The sequence below is a fragment of the Lepus europaeus genome, chromosome 6, assembly GCF_033115175.1.
Source record: "Lepus europaeus isolate LE1 chromosome 6, mLepTim1.pri, whole genome shotgun sequence".
Lineage (NCBI taxonomy): Eukaryota > Metazoa > Chordata > Mammalia > Lagomorpha > Leporidae > Lepus > Lepus europaeus.
The window spans coordinates 99,555,665-99,576,609 of record NC_084832.1 but is presented as its reverse complement, the minus strand read 5'-3'; the positions used below and the strand labels follow the sequence as shown (position 1 = coordinate 99,576,609).

The window sequence follows — 20,945 nt, the reverse complement described above, 5'->3', positions numbered from 1 at the left end:
TCGGGAGATACAGAATCTAGAGGTTAACAGCACAGCTCTCGGGGCAAACTGCCTGGCACCTACTCCAGTTTGGCTCCACACAGCGTTAAGGTCTCTCCAGACCTCAGCGTATGATCAGTGAGTTGGGAGATCATAACGGCTGTTACGACTTCAGTGAAATAATACCGTACATATTGAACACTATAAACGTTACTTTTATCATTATGAACGTTCTCCCTATACCCCGACCTCAAAAATCAATAAAGGCTGATATAAAAAATTTCAGAATATCACCATATAAGAAAAGTAAGGGATAGTCCAATTTGCAAAGTGACGGGTTGATAACCAATATCATCTCTGCACGTCAATGAAGAAAATCACCAACTCAAATTACAGAAGTCATACAATACAAGCATCCCTTGTGAGAGCTGAGGTAGAAGGGACCCGGAACAGATGAAGCCTTGACCCCATGAGTAAGGCTCCACCCCTGTCTGCCCACCTTCAGGATTCACTGCCTTGCCAGCTATTGTGATTAGGTAGTCACCACCTCATTTCAGATCTGCATCATATGAATAAGATGTGAACTGTTCTTAGGGAAACCTTACAGAGAGATTAAAAAAAAAAAAAAAAAAACCAGCAACAGGCCACAGGTAACATCATGCTTATAGTAAAAGATTAAAAAATTTTTTCCTAAGATCTAAGACAAGGATGTCCATCCTCACTGTTTTTATTCAATATTGTACAGGAGATTCTAGTCAGAGAGAGAGAGAGAGAGAATATACATCCAGATTCAAAAGGAAGCAGTAAAACTTTGTTTATAGACAAAGATATGACCTTATAAGCAGATAATGCCTAAAATTCTTTAAAAGCTATTAGAATAAATAAATTCAGAAAAGTGGTGGGATACAAGATCAGTATACAAAAGTCAATTGCATTTCTATATACCAGCAACTGAACAATCCAAAAATAAGACCAAGAAAACTACATGGGCAACAGCATAAAAATAATCAAATAATCCGACAAATTTAGAAAAGATGTGCAAGACTTACGCACTGAAAACTGTGAAACATTACTGGAAAAACAAATTTAAGGAGCTGGAAGTATATACAACTGTGCCTTTTCTCCACGGGGCCTTGGTTCCAAGACCTCCACAGATAACAGAATCTCTGGATGTTCAAGTTCTGTACATAAAATGGACTAACATTTGCATATAACCTATGTATATGCCCCTTACACTTAAATCATCTCTCGATTACTTAAATCAAATGCAAATTCTACGTAAATAGTTGTTATACTGAGCTGCTTACAAATAATTACAAGGAAAAAAGTCCATACATGTATGTGACAGATGCAATTTGTTTTTTTCCTGAATGTTCTCAATCCATGGTTGGTTGAATCCATGTATGTGGAACCCATGGATACAAAGAACCAACTGTGCCATGCTATCATTAAGCCAGGGCTGCTTCCAAAATTAATCTACAGACTCAAATCAACCCTTATAAGAACTTTAGCTTGCTTTTTTGTTGTTGTTGTTTTGCAGAAATTGACAAGCTAGTGATGAAATCCAAGTGGAAATTACAAGGCATCCAGAATTGTTAACAGTTTTGGAAAAAAAAAAAAGTATAAATTCACAGAACTCACACTTCCCAATCTCAAAACTTACCGCAGAAGCACAATGATTGAGAGAATGTGGTATTGGCAAAAGGAAAGATATATGGATCAATGGAATAGAACTGAGTGTCCCAAAATAAACTCTGACATTTGCGGTCGGTTTATTTTTGATGAGGATGTCAAGATTATTCAATGAAGAAAAACAGTCTTTTCAACAAATGGTGCTGAACTTGGGCTCCTTCCTTACATCATGCACAGAACCTTACTGAAATGGATCATAAAGCATAACTGTAGGAACTAAAACTATGAGTCTATCAGCAATAATTTCTTAGACGTGATCCCAAAGCACAAGTGACAACAAGGAAAAACAGACCAATTAAACTACTTCAAAACGGAACGCTTTTGTGCTTTCACTTTTCAACACAGTGAAGAGACAGCTTGCAGAACTAGAGAAAATATCTATGGATTATATTACCTGATAAGGAACTGGTGCCAGAATATATTTATTTTAAAGATTTATTTTTATTTATTTGACAGAGTTACAGAGAGAGGCAGAGACAGTTGGGGCTGGGTTGATCCAAAGCCAGGAGCCAGCAGCTTCTTCCAGGTCCAGGGGCCCAAGGACTTGGGCTATCTTCTGCTGCTTTCTTAGGTGCATTAGCAGGGAGCTGGATTGGAAGTGGAGCAGCTAGGACTTGAACTGGTACACATATGTGGTGCTGCAGGCCAGGGCTTTAACCCACTGTACCACAGCACCAGCCCCCAGAATATATTTAAAAAGTCATACAGGTGCAGGCATTTGCTACAGCAGGTAGGATGCCGCTTGGCACATCAGAGTACCCACTTGTGAGTCCTGGGTCCAATCCCATCTTCCGGCTAATGCTAGGAGGCAGCAGGTGATGGCTCCAGTACTTGGTCCCTGACCACGTGGGAGACCCAGGTCAAGTTCTGGTTTCAGGCTAGCCCAATTGTTGCAGGCATTTTGGGGGTACAGGTGAAGCAGCAGATGGAAGATCTGTCTGTCTCTGTCTCTCTACCTTTCAAATAAATGAATATAAATAAATAAAAATAAATAACATCCTACAATATGAAAATAAAAAGCTAACATAATTTTAAAGGTTCAAGGATTTAAACAGACTTTTTTTTTTTTTGAAAGGCAGAGTTAGACAGTGAGAGAGAGACAAAGAGAAAGGTCTTCCTTCTGTTGGTTCACTCCCCAAATGGCTGCTACGGCTGGCACGCTGCGCCGATCCAAAGCCAGGAGCCAGGTGCTTCCTCCTGGTCTCCCATGCGGGTGCAGGGCCCAAGCACTTGGGCCATCCTCCACTGCCCTCCTGGACCACAGCAGAGAGCTGGACTGGCAGAGGAGCAACAGGGACAGAATCCGGAGCCCCAACCGGGACTAGAACTCGGGGTGCCAGCGCCGCAGGCAGAGGATTAGCCTAGTGAGCTGTGGCGCCAGCGAAAACAGACATTTTTCTAAAGATGACACAAATGGCCAATAAGCACATGAAATGACACTCAGCAAGAAGTGCAAATTAAACACATCATAAAATACTACTTCACACCACTAGAATGTGTAAAATTAAAGACACAAATTTTAAGGGTTGGCAAGGGTAGGGAGCTATTGGAGCCCTCATATCTTGTTGGTTGGGGTGTAAAACAGTGCATTGGCCGGTGCCGCAGCTCACTAGGCTAATCCTCTGCCTGTGGCGCCAGCACACCAGGTTCTAGTCCCGGTCGGGGCACCGGACTCTGTCCCGGTTGCCCCTCTTCCAGTCCAGCTCTCTGCTCTGGCCCTGGAGTGCAGTGGAGGATGGCCCAAGTGCTTGGGTCCTGCACCCGCATGGGAGACCAGGAGAAGCACCTGGCTCCTGGCTTCGGATCAGCGCGGTGCGCCAGCGCACCGGCTGCAGCGGCCACTGGAGGGTGAACCAATGGTAAAGGAAGACCCTTCTCTCTGTCTCTCTCACTGTCCACTCTGCCTGTCCAAAACAAACAAACAAACAAAAAAACAGTGCATCACTTTGGAAAATAGTGTTGCAGTTCTTCGAAATGTTGAACATAAAGTTTCCACAGGATCCAGCAATTCCCCTCCAAGATATACACCCCAAAGAAATGAAAAAATGCAAACAGAAACTTCTACAAAAATGTTCATCATAGCCTTATGCATAATAGTCAAAAAGTGGAGACCACCCCAATGTCCACCAACTGATAAATGGCTAAATCTTGAGGCAAATCTAGAACTTAAATATTATTTGGCAACAAGAAAGAATGAAGTTTTGAGACATGCTACAACATGGGTGAGTTTGAAAATTTTTTGCTAAGCAAGAAGTTCAAGCATGCATGGTACACAATTCTATATACATGAAAATGCAGAATAGGAAAATCTGTAGAGATAGAAATTGTAGAAATTGGATCAATTGTTGCACAGAGCTTGGCAACTGATGGGTATAGGATTTCTTTTTGGAGTAATAAAAATATTTTAAAATAAACCCTAAAACATGTTTTAAACGTACATGGTGGGCACCATTGCACAGATGTTTGAATACACTAAACCACACTGAATTGTATACTTTAAGTGGGTGATTTTTAGGGTAAGAGAAAGAAATCTCAGTGAAAATGTTTTAAAAAATGAATGTACCTGATAGCCTTAAAATGTGAAAAGCAATGAGCCTTGTGTATTAAGGTATAGCTTTGTTTGCGTACCAGCTGCCTAACTAGCTATGTGGTCTGGGCAAGCTCCTGAGTGCTTTATCTTGCAACAGGAAGGAAAGCAGGGGAGGAGGTGACACACAGTCTCAGGGCTACAGGGAAGGTAGAACCAAGGGATCGTCTGGGTGGAAGGAGCCCAGGAAGGGCCACTGCTACACTTGATTCTTAGTCCCTGTCTGTCCCCCAGGAAAAGGTGCCTTTCCTAGCTATCCCACCCACAGAGGAGCCCCAGAGCCAGAGTAGGGTGTGGGCATTAGCCACGACCCTCCCTGTTGCCAACAGCAGCATCCCTCCCATTAGACAGCAACATGTGCTCATGCTTCCTTCCCACCTATGGCCAGATCTGTAGCAAGAACAGACGCATTTACAATATTAATGGAACACAGGGAACTCGAGAGGGATCCTGGCGATCCAATTCTAGGCCATTTTGCTTTCCATTTCTCATCTGGGAAGGTCATTTCCCCCTCCCAGTGCCCGAAGGCATTAGATGCTTTGAGCTTTGCATTTTCCACAGAGTAATGAAAATAGAGGTTGAATGCTAAACCATAAACATATGTATCATTCATAACGCATTCAGATGTTTCTTAATTATTCATGGTTCCTGAAAGTTATTGGACCTATCCTGCATACATATCCCAGCAATGTTTATATTAGAACCACAGCCTCAGTGTACACAACTCCAGCTCCTTGGCATTCCCGTCTATGGGATTAAAATTAGATGAGTCAGTGGTCAATAAAAGTTACATGTGATTTCCATAAAATTATCCACTGTATATTGTTAGGGGCAAGAGGGTGGAGAAAGAAACACAGAGTTGCTGAAGCTGACAGAGCACAGAATGTTTGCTCTAATGAGGGGTCAGCGATAGCTCCTCTTTCCTAAGAACAAATTCATTATTTCCCTAAATAGCTAGTAGTCTTGAACTTGTTCTTCATCTAGGAAAAAAAAAATAATAACTCAGAGGACTTCTCTCTGTCTTCTGTTTAAGTCTCATATTTTTTTTAAATGCCAGTATTCCGGGCTCCAAATCATCGGATTCTTCTGTTTTGGTGCTTGCATACATTTGCATGTTAACGTGAATGGTTCCAACTTAAAGAACATAAAATGAAATGAAAGTTGAATTCAAGTCCAAAATGGAGAAAAGACACATGTAAAAACAACAGATTTTCAATCTTGTTGAATTTTTTCAAGTATCATATTTGGAAAGATATAAACACACACACACACACACACACGCATCTTCTGATTTCAAAGGATGGCACTCAGGCACTCAGAGACAGGTACTGCCAAGAGGATCTCCCCACTCCAGCCCCTCTGCGTACACACACACACACACACAAGCACTATGAATATTTACAGATCACAGCACAGATTCTGAAGCTGTTTAATGAGTGAATTCCACCTTAAAACTAAAAAAATTTGACTCAAAGGACAGGTCCAGCACCATAGTGCCACCTTCGGAGGCCCGCTCAGATAAGATGAAATGTAAGGACTACCGTGTGAACAGGTCAAGCAAATACAGGCATGAGTTTGCCTCTGCTGGCCCTGTAAGCCATGTCCGCCATTTGATTTTGCCAGTGCATTTGGAAGGCAGTATGGTATAGTGGTCAGGTGCAAGACTCCATAATAGACAGACCTGGGTTGGAAGCCCAGATCCACCTACCATTTACTGCTGTGAGACCCCTGGCAAATGCCTTCATCTGCAGACATGACTTTTTTTCACGAGTTTTCATCGACAAAACAATAGGACCAACCTCATGGATTCAGGGTTAGCTGCTGTGGTGGTAACTGATCCAGTGGTGGTGCTTTCCATTATTCCCAATCAAAGTGGTGGCCACCAGAGGAACCAGGCCTGAAATTCCTTTTCACCCAGAAAAGTGAGACTGTGACCTGTGAGCTCCGATTTCCAGACAATGAGCGGTATCAGGCTCTCACCTCATCCTATCCCACATTACCCCTCCTCAACAGCCCCGTCTCCTTTCACGAAGGCATTCCAAATACAAGGACCACATGTCTTAACAATAAATAAAGTGGACCATGTGCAACAGGTGCCGAATCTTACCTCATCTTCACTCCCAGCGGTATTTGCATCTAATTTCTGGACCACCGACTTGTCACTCTCCTTCAGCATTTTCTCTCGAACTTTGCTTTCATACTCCGGCCGGGAATGTTCCTAAACCAAAGAGCCAGAGAGCAGTTAGTGGAGAGGAGGAAGTGTGCCCTTGGCCTGTGGGTTCTGACCAGACACCACAAGTACAAGAGAGGCGGGGTTTAGGACAGGAACTGCCACACCACTCACAGGGAGTCTAGACCAAGAACGCAATGTGAGGGAGAAGAAAGGGAACGCACAACACTTGTGACGACACGGAAACCAAACCTGAGCACGTTCCTGGGGGTGGCACCGGTGTTGAGAAAGGAGAGAAAAAAAGTTAACAAAGCAGCTGATAGGAAGAAGTCATGTGCTTTGCAGAGCAGTTTGACCAAAGGCAGAAGGAGACATCTGGTCAACCCCCCACCTAGCCTTATACCTCACACTTTAGCTTGTAATCAGCCAAATCCCAGCTGGAAAAACAGATGTGTCCCCCAGCTGGGAGTGAGGGCAACAGCAAAACTGCTTCCTTGCTCCATTATTCTGCAAGTTACAATGGCGACCAATAAACATCAAAGTCGAAGGTGGCCATGGGGAATCTTAAAACTCACTTGCTCAGACCTGTTTCCTGTATGGCCTAGGTGAGTAACTCATTGGCAAGTACACTGATGCTCAAGAGACCTCCCTGGGCCATTCAGCCGTACAAACCTGAATTGTGAGTCACCAGGCATGGGAACGAGCACCTAACTCATCAAGAGGGCCATGGTCAAATCAAATTAATGCAGATGCTGGGGCAGGAGGATGCATGACTCACTTCAAAGGGAATTTAACAGTGTACACCTGGCTCATTGGCAGGTCTTCCCTGCAGCTTCCAGCTCCAGGACAAATATCTACAGGTGCGAGGACTTGGTGTTCCTGCATCGTTTACCCATGACGCCTAGGCAGGGGTTCAGGCGCCACTGGCTTCAAGTGAGCTCCATTGCTCAGAGAACACACCTGTCCTTATCATTGCCCTCATGTCAGAGATTCCAGAAGCCAACAGGCTTAGTTTCTGCCCTGTATCTGGTTTTCACAAGACATGCCAGAGAGGAGAGACCATGTAGGCGACTCACAAGCAGACCCAATAAAGCCGCAGGTGATGCCATTCAAGTGTCAAGTCCTGTCCTCACTCATCACCCAATCTCTGAGGCTATGTTAGTCCCGCCCCTTCCAGGAGGCCTTCTCCGACAGTTGCAACATAGCTACCGGGCAGGATCTCCTCCCTCTCTGAATTCCTAGACTTTTATGGCTTATACCAACATTCTAAGTCTTGATTACATATATTTCTTTCATTTCCTAGCTTTTATTATTTCTTTGCACGTGAGAGTCTTCTTGTCTTCACATGAGGATTGGCTACCTTCTCTATATTATTTCATGTTCCTCGCAGTAACTGCCACCATGCAGAACACACAGACACCTCTAAATGCTTGTGAAGTTACTTGATTGCTTCTCTTCCTTTGATCTATTCTCCAGCATAGAGAAGTGTATATTTCCCAGGGTGTATGCCAAGAAAGTTGGAGCTACAAAAGGACTCCAAGGTCTAAAAGACGGGAAAATAGCACAAAATGTGTCGCCTTTGTTGTGAGAGTCACAAGGAGCATTAAAAAAACATCTGAAAAGTACTACTGTGAAGACACCTGCTTCATTTTCTAAAGTCCTCGATTTCCCACAGGACAGTTTTTGCCTGTTAGAATTCATATCCTGTAGGAATACTTCGAGAAATAGAGTCTTGAAGCTTTCCTCCAGAGCACATGAAATCTGGTTGCTTTTCTTCTATGACATTCCAATGGAAGATTTTAGCTAAAAACCAAAGTGGTGTCCTTTGGTGAATACCATAATATGGGTTCTAGAACTTGATGAGCCACCGTGGCTTCTTCTTTTGCATACCCTGCAGAGGGGCTGAGAAAGACCCTCCTGGTTGACCGACAGGATGTTTCCTACTCATCTTGGGCTTTCCAAGGCAAGCCGTGGTGTCACACAGAGGGCTTCCTCGTGTCGCTCCAGCTGTGGCTGTGTCCCATCTCACTCACCCTGGGTCTCAGTTCATGTGTTTTGACCAAGTCTGGCATCAGGACACAGGAGTCTGGGACTCAAAGCAGTCAGGCTGCCCTGCATTCTGGCAGAGGCAGGTCAGACAAAGCTCTTCCTGTGTGCAGATTGGACAAGGTTATAGATTCCTTCAACAGCTGGACAACTGAGTTCCTGGCCATGGCAAAATCTGGACCTAGAGAGGGCTTTGACAAGGGCAGGTTGATTCCCCAGACCCAATCTCCCTGGTTGAGTGATCTGAGGCCAGATCATCTTAAATACATAACACCTCCCACCAAGACTCTAGGAACTATTTCTATGGGTCAGTCTCCCCAGGAGCAAGCCTAGAGGAAGTTTCAAGGACAAATGCAGGACCATCCTTGGATGATCCAAAGGTAGGATCCAGATGTACATTCAACAAAGAGTCATCAAGCACCTACTATGCTCTGGGATCTTTTGTAGGCACAGGGGCTCTGGTGTTGGCACTGTGGCCAAGATCCCTCTTCTCAGAGAGCTTACCTTCCAGTGCAGGAAGGTAAAAGGAAGTAAACTAACACACAAATAAGAAACTAGCAGATGAAGATAAGAAACACAGAAGGCAGTAACCTTTTCACCAAGACAAGAGAAGTCAAGACAGTACAGATCATTGTGGAGACGGGACAGGGTGGCGTGGAGGAGAAAAGCAGTCTACCCAGTGGGACTGGCCAAGGCAGAATGGCGTGACTTGAAATAGAATGAAGGGCGATGTGGTTGGAAAGGCTGAGTAAGGAAGAGAATGGCATGAGTCAAGGTGAGAAAGGCAAGCAGGGGATCTTGCTTCCTCAGTGATGGGAAGTTGTTGAGGACATCTGAAGCTCGCTGTGACAGGTGTTGGGGGAGAGATGGATGAGCAGGATGCTCTGTGCCCAGAACTCCAGGAATGCCTCAGCAGAGGGAGAGAAGGGAGTTTAGCAGGGGAGGTCGGCTGAGTGGAAGGTGACACCACTTTAGAGCCAAAGACCCAGGGACCTGGGAAGCCCACTTGTAACAAGGGCACACCGTCACCAAAGGTGCCCTACAACAAGACCCTGGGTGCTGTCCACAGGGACACCCCATGGGTCAGGGATGCACTGGCCCAGTGGGTTGGCTCCGGCATTTGCTTGCTCTCTTCCTTTCCTGCCCTTGTCAGAAAGCAGTTGCCAGCTGGGTTTCCCCCTGACCCTCACTTCTCTTTGGTTCGTGAGCTGTATTTGAGCCACTCTGCTTGCCCCACGCCTCCCAGGGTGGTCCTCATGTTGCGGCCCCTCCAGGTGAGAACAGTGTATGCATGGGAGGCTGTGGTCTATGTGTGAGCGAGCACCCTCGTTCCTCCGAGAAGTGGTTTTCTAGTGAACACTCCAGAGAAGAATGAGGGCTTGAGGCTAAAGACAACCAGCCCTGGGAGTAGGAGGGGACTGCAAGAAGTTTGTGCAAAACTTCTTGAAATCCACGCATAGTTTTTTCCAAAATACACGTTTTCCAATAACTCTTTAGAGACCCCACATACACATGGTTTCAACTTTGTTGGCACAAAATAAACTTACCCTTTAATTCCATTTTTCCACAAAACTTTTGGGAGTACCCTTTAGCCCTGATTCTGAGGGATATCTGGTTAAAATGGAAAACACCTTTAACCATGGCCTTCTAAGACCCCAGCACCTCTCTCCATGATGCCTGAATAGTATCTCCCTCCCTCTTGTGCCTCAAATGAGTGTAACATAAACTTGCTACAGCCCACAGGGCTTCCTATAAGTCCTAGGGCTCTTGTCCATGGCACACATGCCTGGCCTCTCTTGCCCTCTATGCCTTCCTTCCCATGATCCACAGGAAACTCAGACAAGCAGTAAGTGTCCTCCCTGACCTGGCCACTGGTCTTTGTTCCCTTGTCCCCGACTGCATCCCTAGCCCTGTTTCCTGAAGCCAACCACATTCTCAGAGGCATCCTGTTGGTTCTGTTCTACACTTGCCCACACCAAGACTCCTGCTCACCACACTCCTTGTGGGTATCCCTTCTTCCTCTTGCTGACCATTAAAATTCAGCCAAACAGGGGCCGGTGCTGTAGTGTAGTGGGTTAAAGCCCTGGCCTGAAGTGTCAGCATCCCATATAGACACCGGTTCTAGTCTTGGCTGCTCCTCTTTCCAACCAGTTCTCTGCTATGGCCTGGGAAAGCAGTAGAAGATGGCCCAAGTCCTAGGGCCCCTGCACCCACATAGGGGATCCAGAAGAAGCTCTTGGCTCCTGGCTTCGGATCAGTGCAGCTCCGGCCATTGCAGACAATTGGGGAGTGAACCAGCAAATGGAAGACCTATCCCTCTGTCTCTACCTCTCTGTAACTCTGTCTTTCAAATAAATAAAATAAATCTTTAAAAAAATAAAATTCAGCTAATCTTCAGTCTTGGTTTAGTAAAAGCACTCCTTCTTCCTACATTAGTGAGAAAGAATCTCTCGCATGCCCCCTTGATTCTATGTTAAATATTTATAGACCAGACAGCACCCTGCTGAATGTATTAGCTGTGGAGGTCAGAGAATGTGGAGGTAGTTCTATATTCCATATCAAATTTTGGTGCACAGTAGGTGCTTAATGCTTGTGCTCAAAATTGAACAGAATTTTTAAGGTGCTTAATACGCTAGTTCAGAATGGAAATACATTAAAGGAAAAGACAAGGCTGGCCTCTCTTCCTCTCACCTATACCTGGCCCCGGGCTGCACACCTGTGGGGCGTACCAATCATGCTATGGTGCCAACCAGCCTTGCCGGAGCTTCACACAGAGATTCCATCAGGAACAACTCCTTATCCGTGGATAAGCTGAATCTTGGCCAGGCCCCTCTCAGCCTGCACGTGAGTTCCGCAAAGCATGTACCTCCCACGAAGTTACCATGGCTCAATGGGTTAAACAGAAAAACAGGAAATCAGGCCACAGAAAGGAAAAATGGATTATAATCCCATTCCTTGCAGAGATCTCCAGGGCACTGAGTCATGCCTGATGCTTTTCTGTATGGCGCTGTGTTTACAAGTCCTCTGACAGAGAGATGTGCTGGCTTCCCCAACTCTTCCAGGCAGACCCACTGAACTTGTCTCTGGCCCACACAGGCTTGGGTGCCAGGATATTTCTTCTCTTCTTTAGAGATACCCTAGCCCCAACCCTGGCATTAGGAGGATAGAAAACCGCTTCCTGACTACTCCCATGCTCAACTACAACCTTCTATCACAGCTCCCAATCTCTCTCTCTCTCTCTCTCTCATACACACACATACACACACACAGAGAGAGAGAGAGAGGGAGAGAGAGAGAGAGAGAGGGAGAGAGAGAGAACTCATAGAAAAAAATCAAAAGATAAGTTTATTTGGGGACAAAAGAAATTGGAAATCCATGCATTTTTCATGAGCTTAATTAAGATCCCTTGTATGAATGGATTTCAAAAATTGGGGAACCAAAATAAACTTTTCATTTAATTAAATTTACATGAACTTTTTGAATATCATATTGTTCATATATCAACATATTCTTTGCAGGATCAGATGGGACCAACAGTAAAGAGATGCCCCACCTAGCTCACTCATAATCAAACTTTTACTGCTCTTTCTACTGGGAACACAAGTTGAGGTATTTTCCTCCAAGAAATGCAACTGCTCAGTTATTCTCCATTGCTTATCTTCCTAACTAATTTGAATCCTGCTTGACAGCAGAATTCACGTAATGTTCTCTCATTTGCCACAGAATCCATGGTGGTTTTAGTCTCAAGGGATATGGGTAACACAAAGGATTGGAGGAGAGTGGATACATTACGCAGTACATGGTAATGCAATGGTTGCAATGGAGTGAAAACCCATGATAGCAGGGGGAAGCCACATTATTATACCTCTCCCTCTAGCACATGTAGGCAGAACAACTTGGACTGGTAAGTTCCATTCCATGCAGCTGCTCTGTGGCTCCTGCCACTTCTCAGCTCTTCTCAAAGACAAGTTGGCTAATGAGAGCATTAAGGAAGAGATGATGACACACCACAGTCACGGAGACACACAGGCTGGAGAGCAAGACTCAGTTGGGAGTTTCACTTGATTGCTTCTGCAATATCAAGATCACAAAGCCTGAGGTCCTGAGTCCAAGGTAAAGCTCATTCAGCTACAGGAGAAGGCCCGCTCTGCATGCAGGCAGCCCAACCCTGCGGCCAGTATGCAGGTACTCAAGCAACTGAAAGTGCTTCTTGGTCTTTTTTTTTTTTTTTTTTTTTTTTTTTTTTTTTTTGACAGGCAGAGTTAGACAGTGAGAGAGACAGAAAAAAAGGTCTTCCTTCCATTGGTTCACTCCCCAAATGGCTGCCACGGCCCGCACACTGCGTCGATCCGAAGCCAGGAGCCAAAGGCTTCCTGCTGGTCTACCATGTAGGTGCAGGGGCCCAAGCACTTGGGCCATCCTCTACTGCCTTCCCAGGCCACAGCAGAGAGCTGGACTGGAAGAGGAGCAACCGGGACTAGAACCGGTGCCCATATGGGATGCGGGAGCCACAGACGGAGGATTAACCAAGTGAGCCACATCGTCAGCTCTGCTTCTTGGTCTTTATGGACACAACCCCAGCACCTCATGCATAATATCCACAATACTGGCAGTTCCTATCCAACATTCATATGGTTGTTGATTGAGTCCATGGTAGCTTGTGATATCAGCAGCCCTTGAAACTTGTAATGGTCGGTATGGAGGGGGCCAGTTGAACTTGGAAATGGAAGAGAGGGGATCTAGGGAGACTGTCTGGAGAAGGCAGAGTTGCAGTGATTAGGCAACCCTGAGCAACCACGATGAACACAGTGCCCATCATCCACTCACCAGCAGCAGGACAGGGTTGCCGGCTTTCAAACAAGTCTTGAGGGAAAAGTGATTTGTTCACATCATTTAAGTATCATTTGCTCAGCAAACTAGACTCCAGGAGAACCTACTTTTTGCCCTTGACTTGTCCTCCAGTTTCACACACAGGGTGCTGGTATGTGATTTAGTGGTTCTTTTTCCTTCATGGGCATCAAAAGAAACCAGTGTCTCTGACATTCATACCTGCTCTCTTGCCCCTTGGCAGCCTCACAGAAGCATTCTGACCTACCCCAGGCCACGTGAGAGTGATTCCTATTATACACCTTCTTGCTCTCAAGGTTACCTACTCCTTGCCCCTGCCATCTTTTCCCCAGAGTAGGACACTAGGACATCTGTATACCCAACACAGTGTCTTTCTGCTCAAGAGAAGAAGAGACATTTGAACTCCTGGCCACAGTGCATACCAACCATGGCGGATTCCATGGGCCCTCTTTACAAAAGCAGACAGTGGGAGCCCCAGTCTGACATGATGGGAAGCATCTCTGGCTGACTCAAGACAGTCTATGCCTAGTGTCCCAGCAAACAAGGGCCCAGAGAAGTGCGTCAGAGAACTCACTTCTTCCTCTTCTATGCCAGTCAGGTCCCAGAAGTAGCCCAGTCGCATCTGGAGTCTCTTCCAGTTTTCCAGAAACATGGTAGCTTAAAAAGAAAGAACACAAATTCAACAACTTTTGAAGAGTAGGTCTGGATACCATTTGGGTTCACTACTAGAGATGGGGGATACTTTATAGATTTCAAATTTAGGAGCTCTCATTAAAACACTTAGCCCCTTCCTACCACCCCCACCTGGAATTGCTCAAAATACCCCACATCCTTAAGAGCCAGTATATACACTAAAGGGGAACACACACACACAAACACACACACACAACCTTTCCCCACTTCTAGGTAATGAGAAGAAGGTGAACATTGATCTTGAAAGATGAAAGAAATAGATGAAGAAAATTAAAATTCTGGGTCTGGTGCTGTGGCATAGCGGGTAAAGCACTCCCTATGGTGCCAGCATCCATATGGGTACTGTTCCAGTCCCAGTTGCTCCACACTTCCAACCCAGCTCTGCTATAGCCTGGGAAAGCAGTGGAGGATGGCCCAAGTGCTTGAGCCCCTGCACCCACATAGAGACCTGGAGGAAACTGCACATGGAGACGTGGAGGAAACTTCTGGCTCCTGGCTTCAGCATGGCCCATCCCAAGCCCCAGCTGTTGTGGTGGTTTGGGGAGTGAACAAGTGGATGAAAGACTCTCTCTCTGGCCATGTCTCTCTCTCCCTCTGTACCTCTGCTTTTCAAACAAACAAAATAAGCATTAAAAGAAATAAAATTTAATTAATTTTCTTCTACTTGAAAGGCAGAGGGAGAGAAAGAGAAGGAAAAAGAGAGAGAGAGAGAGAGAGAGAGAGAATTTACATCTGCTAGTTCACTCCCCTAAATGCCTGAAACAGCCAGGGCTGGGCCAGACCAAAGCCAGGAACCTAAAACTCCACCCAGGCCCGCCATGTAGGTGTCAGAGGCCCAAGCCCTTGAACCATCATCTGTTGCCTCCCAGGATGCATTAGTCAGAAGCTGGATCAAAAGAGAGTAGGCAGTGCTCAAACCGGCACTCCAATATAGGATATGGGTGTTTCAAGCCACAGCTTACCCTCTGCACCACAATACCCACCGTGTTGACATATTTGATTAGCTTTCTCTTGCCTATGCACACATTCCTTCCTCTTGCACCTTCATTAGCAATCCCCCTTCTGTCTCCCATCTCTTTCTTTCTGCCCCCAGCACACCACGTTTTCTAGGCCCTAATTAGCTCATTTAGAGATTACATAACAGCTCTTGCAGATCTACCTGACTCTAGACTAAGCCTTTCAACCCATTCTGCATGCAGCTGAGAGAGTAATTTCTATAAACAGCATTCATTCATTCTCCCATGTACTTAGCAAGTATTTGTACAATGCCTACCATGCCATATCAGGAGTATGTCTGATCCACCCACAGCTCCTTGAAGGAAAAGCCCAGTGTGCTCTAAGAAGAACCTGGCACCCCTTACATCACCATCCTATAGCCATGACTTGTTGAACACCTCATCCAGGGTCTGCTCACAGACCAATCATATTCTCTCTCTCTCTTGAAAAATCAGAACGAAGGAACAAAAGAGAAGGAGCAATGGGAGGATCCACGCCACACTGGAAACAGCAGGGAAGGCTGTGGTTTCTGGGAGCTTCTCCAGCTCCAGTGTCCAAGGGGCCTGACTTTATTTCATCTCCTACACCCATGAGCTTGCCTCTTGCTTTCTTATAATAAATCTCTTATTCTTTGAACAATCTCAAGTGAATTTCTTTATTAGTGTTTTATTTATTTCTTTATTTGAAAGGTAGAGAAACAGAGAAAGAGAAATTCCATCATTCTCCAAATGCCTACAAGAGGTGAGACTGCATCAGACTGAAGCCAGGAGCTCAGAACTCAATCCAAGTCTTCTACATGGGTGGCAAGAACCCAGTGCCTGAGCTTGAGCCATCACCTGCTACCCCCCAGGCATGCATTGGCTGGAAGCAGAGCCAGAATTCAGACCTGAGCACTCCGTTACGGGATGTGGGCATCCCAAGTGGCATCTAGTCTGCTGCACCTAGGGCGAATTTCTAATCCCGAAAAAATGCTAGCTATTTTGCAATAGACAAAACATTGTGCTAGATACTGTAGGGATGATTCCGTGAGTGTGATGTGGATATTGCTCTCAAGTTGTCTATGGTCTACAAGGAAAGAGTATAAATAGCTACAATGCAAAGCATAAAGCAATGTGTCTGAAGAATGAACAGATAATGGGAGGATGCAGAACAGGAGAGCTCACTTCCAGAAGAGGCATCTGGGCTGACTGTTGAAGAACAAAAGGATCTGAGCATTGAAGCAGGGGTAGGCAGAGGGATGAAGCTACCACTCCCCTACCTACACTTTCACTAGATCGCTGCAGTCCAAGTTCCTATCTCTGGACACTGGGATTGTGTGGATGCCTGGTCCAATCCAGTCATCAAAACCATTTCCACCGAATGTCAGTGCACATGGCACGTGCATTGCTGTTGAGGCTGTCTCCTCACCGTCATCTCCATCCACAATGGAATAAATTGCTCCCATCTCCTACCCTACCCTGTTTCCTCCCACATCATATCCTGACCAGATCAGTCCTCCTCTTCCATGAGGTCAGGTCTCACGTTGTCCTCTCCTCCTCCTACACAATACTGCTGCCCTTAGAAACATGGTGCCCTGGAAAGGGAAAGGAAGGGACACTCCCAGAGGTCACCCCTGCAACTCTACACCACCCTTGCAGAGGGCCAGGCGATGGGATGCCATGCTTGGCTGTTGGCTACCATATCAGGTCTCTGTGATAATAACAGAACCGCAGAGGGTTCCTGAGCTCTCAGCTGCCTATGCTTACCTTGGGCACAGCACAGAACAGAGCATAACAAACATTGCACACTGAGACAATACGCAGTCACTTACAGGTACATTGGCTTTACTTGCAAGTGCTTGCGCCGAATGGATGGCTTTGGCCCATAAATTTGAGGCTTTTTAAAATTCAGTGCATCCTGACCTCCTGACACTAGCATTGGTCTGAGGATGCTCTGAGAATAGGGGTAAGTCCCTCTTCTTCCTATTGCTCTTCACTGTGTCTGAGAAGGGAGGTATGCAACAGAGGGCTCAGAGCACTGACCAATCAGGATCTCCGTGAAGTAAGGAAGTCAGATGGTGGGCACCGAAAGGAGGGGCAAAGGAGTGACAGTCGAGGAGTCCTGAGAGTCAGAGCGGACATCACACAGACATCACGCATCAGAGCAGATCACAGGTCTTGGTGCCTACACTATACCACCAGGCACTATACAGGGTGTGTACACTTCATTCGTCCGTTACAAGAACACTCCAGGGTGGGTTCTATTTTACCCAGTGTACAGAGGAGGGCAGTGATGCCCAGAGATTAAGCAATGTCCTCAAGGTGACATAACCCCTTGGTCAAGAGCACTGACTTTGGCGACACAGAGCTAGGCTCCCATCCACTTGCTGTGGCATGTGCAGCAGACAGGGAGCCTAAGAGACACATTTAGAACTGCTGACTCCTGAGCTGTTGTCCCTAGTCCCTCCTCAGTAAAGAGTTCAGAAACTCTATGTCTTTATTTCCTTTTCTATCAGGGTCTCAATGTCAGGGGATCCAGAAGACCCCAACAGACTCAGGTCGTCCATGACCCTCTGTGTGTACTGCCACCAAGAGCCGGAGCCTCTCTCTGCACAAACTTCTTTCCAGCCTGTTCTTGGCAGGCCCAGCACAGTACCACTAATCACAATAATCAGAGTAATGAGAAGCATTACTGTTATTTTTAATTGTAATTTGTAGGCAGTCATGCCTAGGGGCTCTGGGCTGCTGTAACCAAATATACAATGACATAAAATCACAGCGAGGCTGTTAAAAAAACAAAACCAGCCCTTCCCTCTCTCAGGAAGGTCTGACACAATTCTACCCCTTTGTGCTTTTCCGGGGCCGGGGGTAGTAAATTATGGAGGATCTCTCAAGGGGTGGAAAGCATCTGCTCTTTACAGTTATTGAGGAAAGACGAGAGGCAGTTGTTAGGACTTGAAACCAGAAAGTGTAAGTGAAATGCAAGTTTCCCTAGAATGAGACTTTGTCCTGGGAAAGTTCTTGAGGGATCATAGATCTACAGTACTTAAGCTTCAGTCCCTCAATGGTAGCAATATCTACAAGTGAAATGCATTGGAATTAAGTTCTTTGTAGTGTGTGTGTGTTTGTGTGTGTGTGTGTACACACAAAAGGGAACACATGTTATGGCTTCCAAATCAGCTCAAGTCAATCCTGGGGTCATTGCGAGATGACCCTGTTTGAGGAAGAGACACAAAGGTGCCCGTGACTTCCCAGGCAGCAAGCTCCAACATTAGAGTCTTCTACTGCTCCTTTCACAAGTTCCTAGGCTGTATGCTCACAAGTTCCATTTTTACCTACTTCCCACTCCAACTTTAGAGCAGCTGATCCCTGCCCATGAGTAACCAATAGAAACTGTCCTTGGTGCCCTGGCAGTACGAGAATCTTGCAGTCAAGTTCTCTGTCACCCAAATAAAAATCCTCGCGTGGAAAGGGGGAAGGCTGTGTCCCACCACTACTGAGAAGAGACTCCCTCTCCTCTCCTTCCTCCATAGTCTCAGGGGTTTGTGACTCATGCCCCATCCTGGTGCACCTTCCAGGCCCCATGGAGGCAGTGACAAACAGCACAGCTTCTGCAGCAGGATCGTGGTCCTGCTTGTCGGTGATCCGATGGGAAAGCAAATCATGCCAAGGTAACTCACTAGCTATAGGGTCTACCCCAGTGCTCAGTAAAAAGCAGGTGGCCACTCGAATGGGCTGAAAAATGTTGACTTGTCCCCTTTGTTAATATGCATGGGTGTATCTTTTCAGAAATGTTCATTTACTATGGGGTCACTGTTCTAGGTTGTTCATTTGTGAGAACAGTGTGTGTGTGTGTGTGTGTGTGGTCAGAGAGCCATGGCTCAGAGCAAGTCCATTGCCCTGACACTCTGGAGGCAAGAGAGAAGGAGTAAAATGAAGGAACTACTTGTTATTTCCTTCACAAATCACTCTGGTGGGAATATTGAAAACCCCACTCTGGCATGGAATACAACCTCTATTATCCTACATTCACAGCATCCTGAAAATGACAATGAGTCTTGAGTATCGAGACCAGATTTCAGCACATCTATATCCTCACTAATTGTGTGATCCCAGCAGTCACCCCACCACTCCACTCTGAGTATCACACTGCACAGTACCTGCAGTTTTCCATGATTAAGCAAATGTGCCTGCAGGTGCCTTGTGGATGTGCTGGGTGCTTTCAAAGCATGTGTTGTCCAAACGCTGAATAAAGCATGCATTAGACTAGTACGTAGGCAACACTGCTATATCTAAGAGAAAGCAGGTAAGTCCATGAAAGATATTAATATTTCTATTTCATACAAACCAGTAACTTTCTAGTTACTGTCCTTAAAATACCTCCTAGGATATGAAGAAAAAATTCTAGAGTAGACTGACGATATGAGCCTGGTCGCTGAACCCACGTGAAGGTAAACGGACCTCCATAGAAGCAAGGGCCATGATGATCACTTACCCCACAGGGCCATGAAGATGGAGAAGAAGACGGTGGCAGGGTTGTCAAACAGGTGGCTGGCCCGCGCAGTCCCACAGGCTGAGCTGAGGTTCCAGTAGTCACAGGACTTGTCACACAGGGGACACATGGTGAAGGCATTCTGCTGGTCGCACATCTCTTTGCTGCGGTAGACAGAGGCTGCTGGGTCAATGGGAGCTCAAGCAGGGCCCAACTCAAGTAAATCACCCCCAAACATCTCCTATCTCCAAATCGGGGTGAACTTTATCAACTATGGGTCAGAGAAGTTGGGATAGGATTCCGCACCTTGAGAATGTAACTCTTATATTTAGCCCACCACCAAATGGATGGGCCACCTCCCTAAATTTGGAACTCCCTTTCATTAGAACTGTCCCAGAAAGTTGATGACCAATGCATTGAACGATGCCTTTTAACATCCCTTCAAGATGTGTTAAGTCTTATGAGGTTGGTAGCCTCAGTGCTCAATGACTGTGAATAAATCACAAGCCTAAAAGTTTGACCTTGCCCTGTTCTTCAAGTACAAGCTGCATTCTCAACCCTTGCTGGTCATCTCCCAATCTTTTCACCCCGGCCAGAAGCAGAAACACACACAAGCATGTGGCTGGACCAACGCCAAGCCACGTGAGGACAAAAGGAACAGGTTGCCCCTCTGGCATAGGAATAGCTGCCTGACTCTGTGGGATGAGGGTGACTAACTCAAGCTACTAAGAATTATCAAAGCCATGAAAGAGGGTTAGGTGGGACAAAAGAGCAATATAAATTCTTCCAAAGTCTAGATTCCCTGCCACTTGGAGAGAGAAAATCAGCCAAATAACCCAATAGCCTCCTTTGTCCCCTCTATTTCTGTGTAATGGGCTATATCTGAAATCCCCTTCACTCATTCGGTGCCTAGCTGCTTCCAATAACTTTGGACCCATGTTGTACACTTGCAAATAAGAACAGCCAGAGCTTTCCCATTATCCCTCCACACCGTAAACTGGCAGGGAAAAGAGTGAATACATCATTCTGGTGCACAATGTCCCCCCAGGGAAATGGCGGGGCGGGTGGAGGGTGAGGGGAAAGGGTGCAGGAGTCAGGATTTCATGGACGGGAGGCATTGGCTGATGGCACAGAGCAGCTGGAGCACAGTCCTGGCAGGCAGGGGTTCCTGTGCTGAAAGCCACAGCTGTTAGCTACAGAGCGGGGCAGCAGAGGGTGCCACAGCGCCTGGCTGACAAGTGGGAGGCCCCCACCTGGGGTGAGGGAGCCCGCGTGCCCCTTGTGCTGTGCTGACGCCAGGGCTTCGAGGAAACCCCGAAAGTCAAAGGAATGCCCCGGGCAATTTCTCCCTTCATTAAGAAGTTAAAGGGTGGGTGATTTACAGAGCGCTGTCACTTTCCATAGAGGCGCAGCTTCTAGGCTTCTGTTTTTAATGAGCCATTAAGTCCACTGCAGGGAAAGTCC

General features: G+C 46.2%; 1 protein-coding gene across 2 annotated transcripts in view; it reads right to left on the bottom strand.

The window, feature by feature from the left end:
* ANO2 (anoctamin 2) overlaps window positions 1–20,945 on the bottom strand; it is a 353,918-nt gene that overhangs the window by 150,096 nt on the left and 182,877 nt on the right. Inside the window, exons 11-14 of one of the 2 annotated variants that reach the window (XM_062195454.1) lie at window positions 19,485–19,645; window positions 13,897–13,979; window positions 6,681–6,692; window positions 6,366–6,476 (exon numbers count right to left, since the gene is read on the bottom strand). In XM_062195454.1, the coding sequence (XP_062051438.1) occupies window positions 6,366–6,476; window positions 6,681–6,692; window positions 13,897–13,979; window positions 19,485–19,645 (367 nt within the window). The remainder of the gene's footprint in view (window positions 1–6,365; window positions 6,477–6,680; window positions 6,693–13,896; window positions 13,980–19,484; window positions 19,646–20,945) is intronic. The other variant, XM_062195453.1, reaches the window with a different exon arrangement.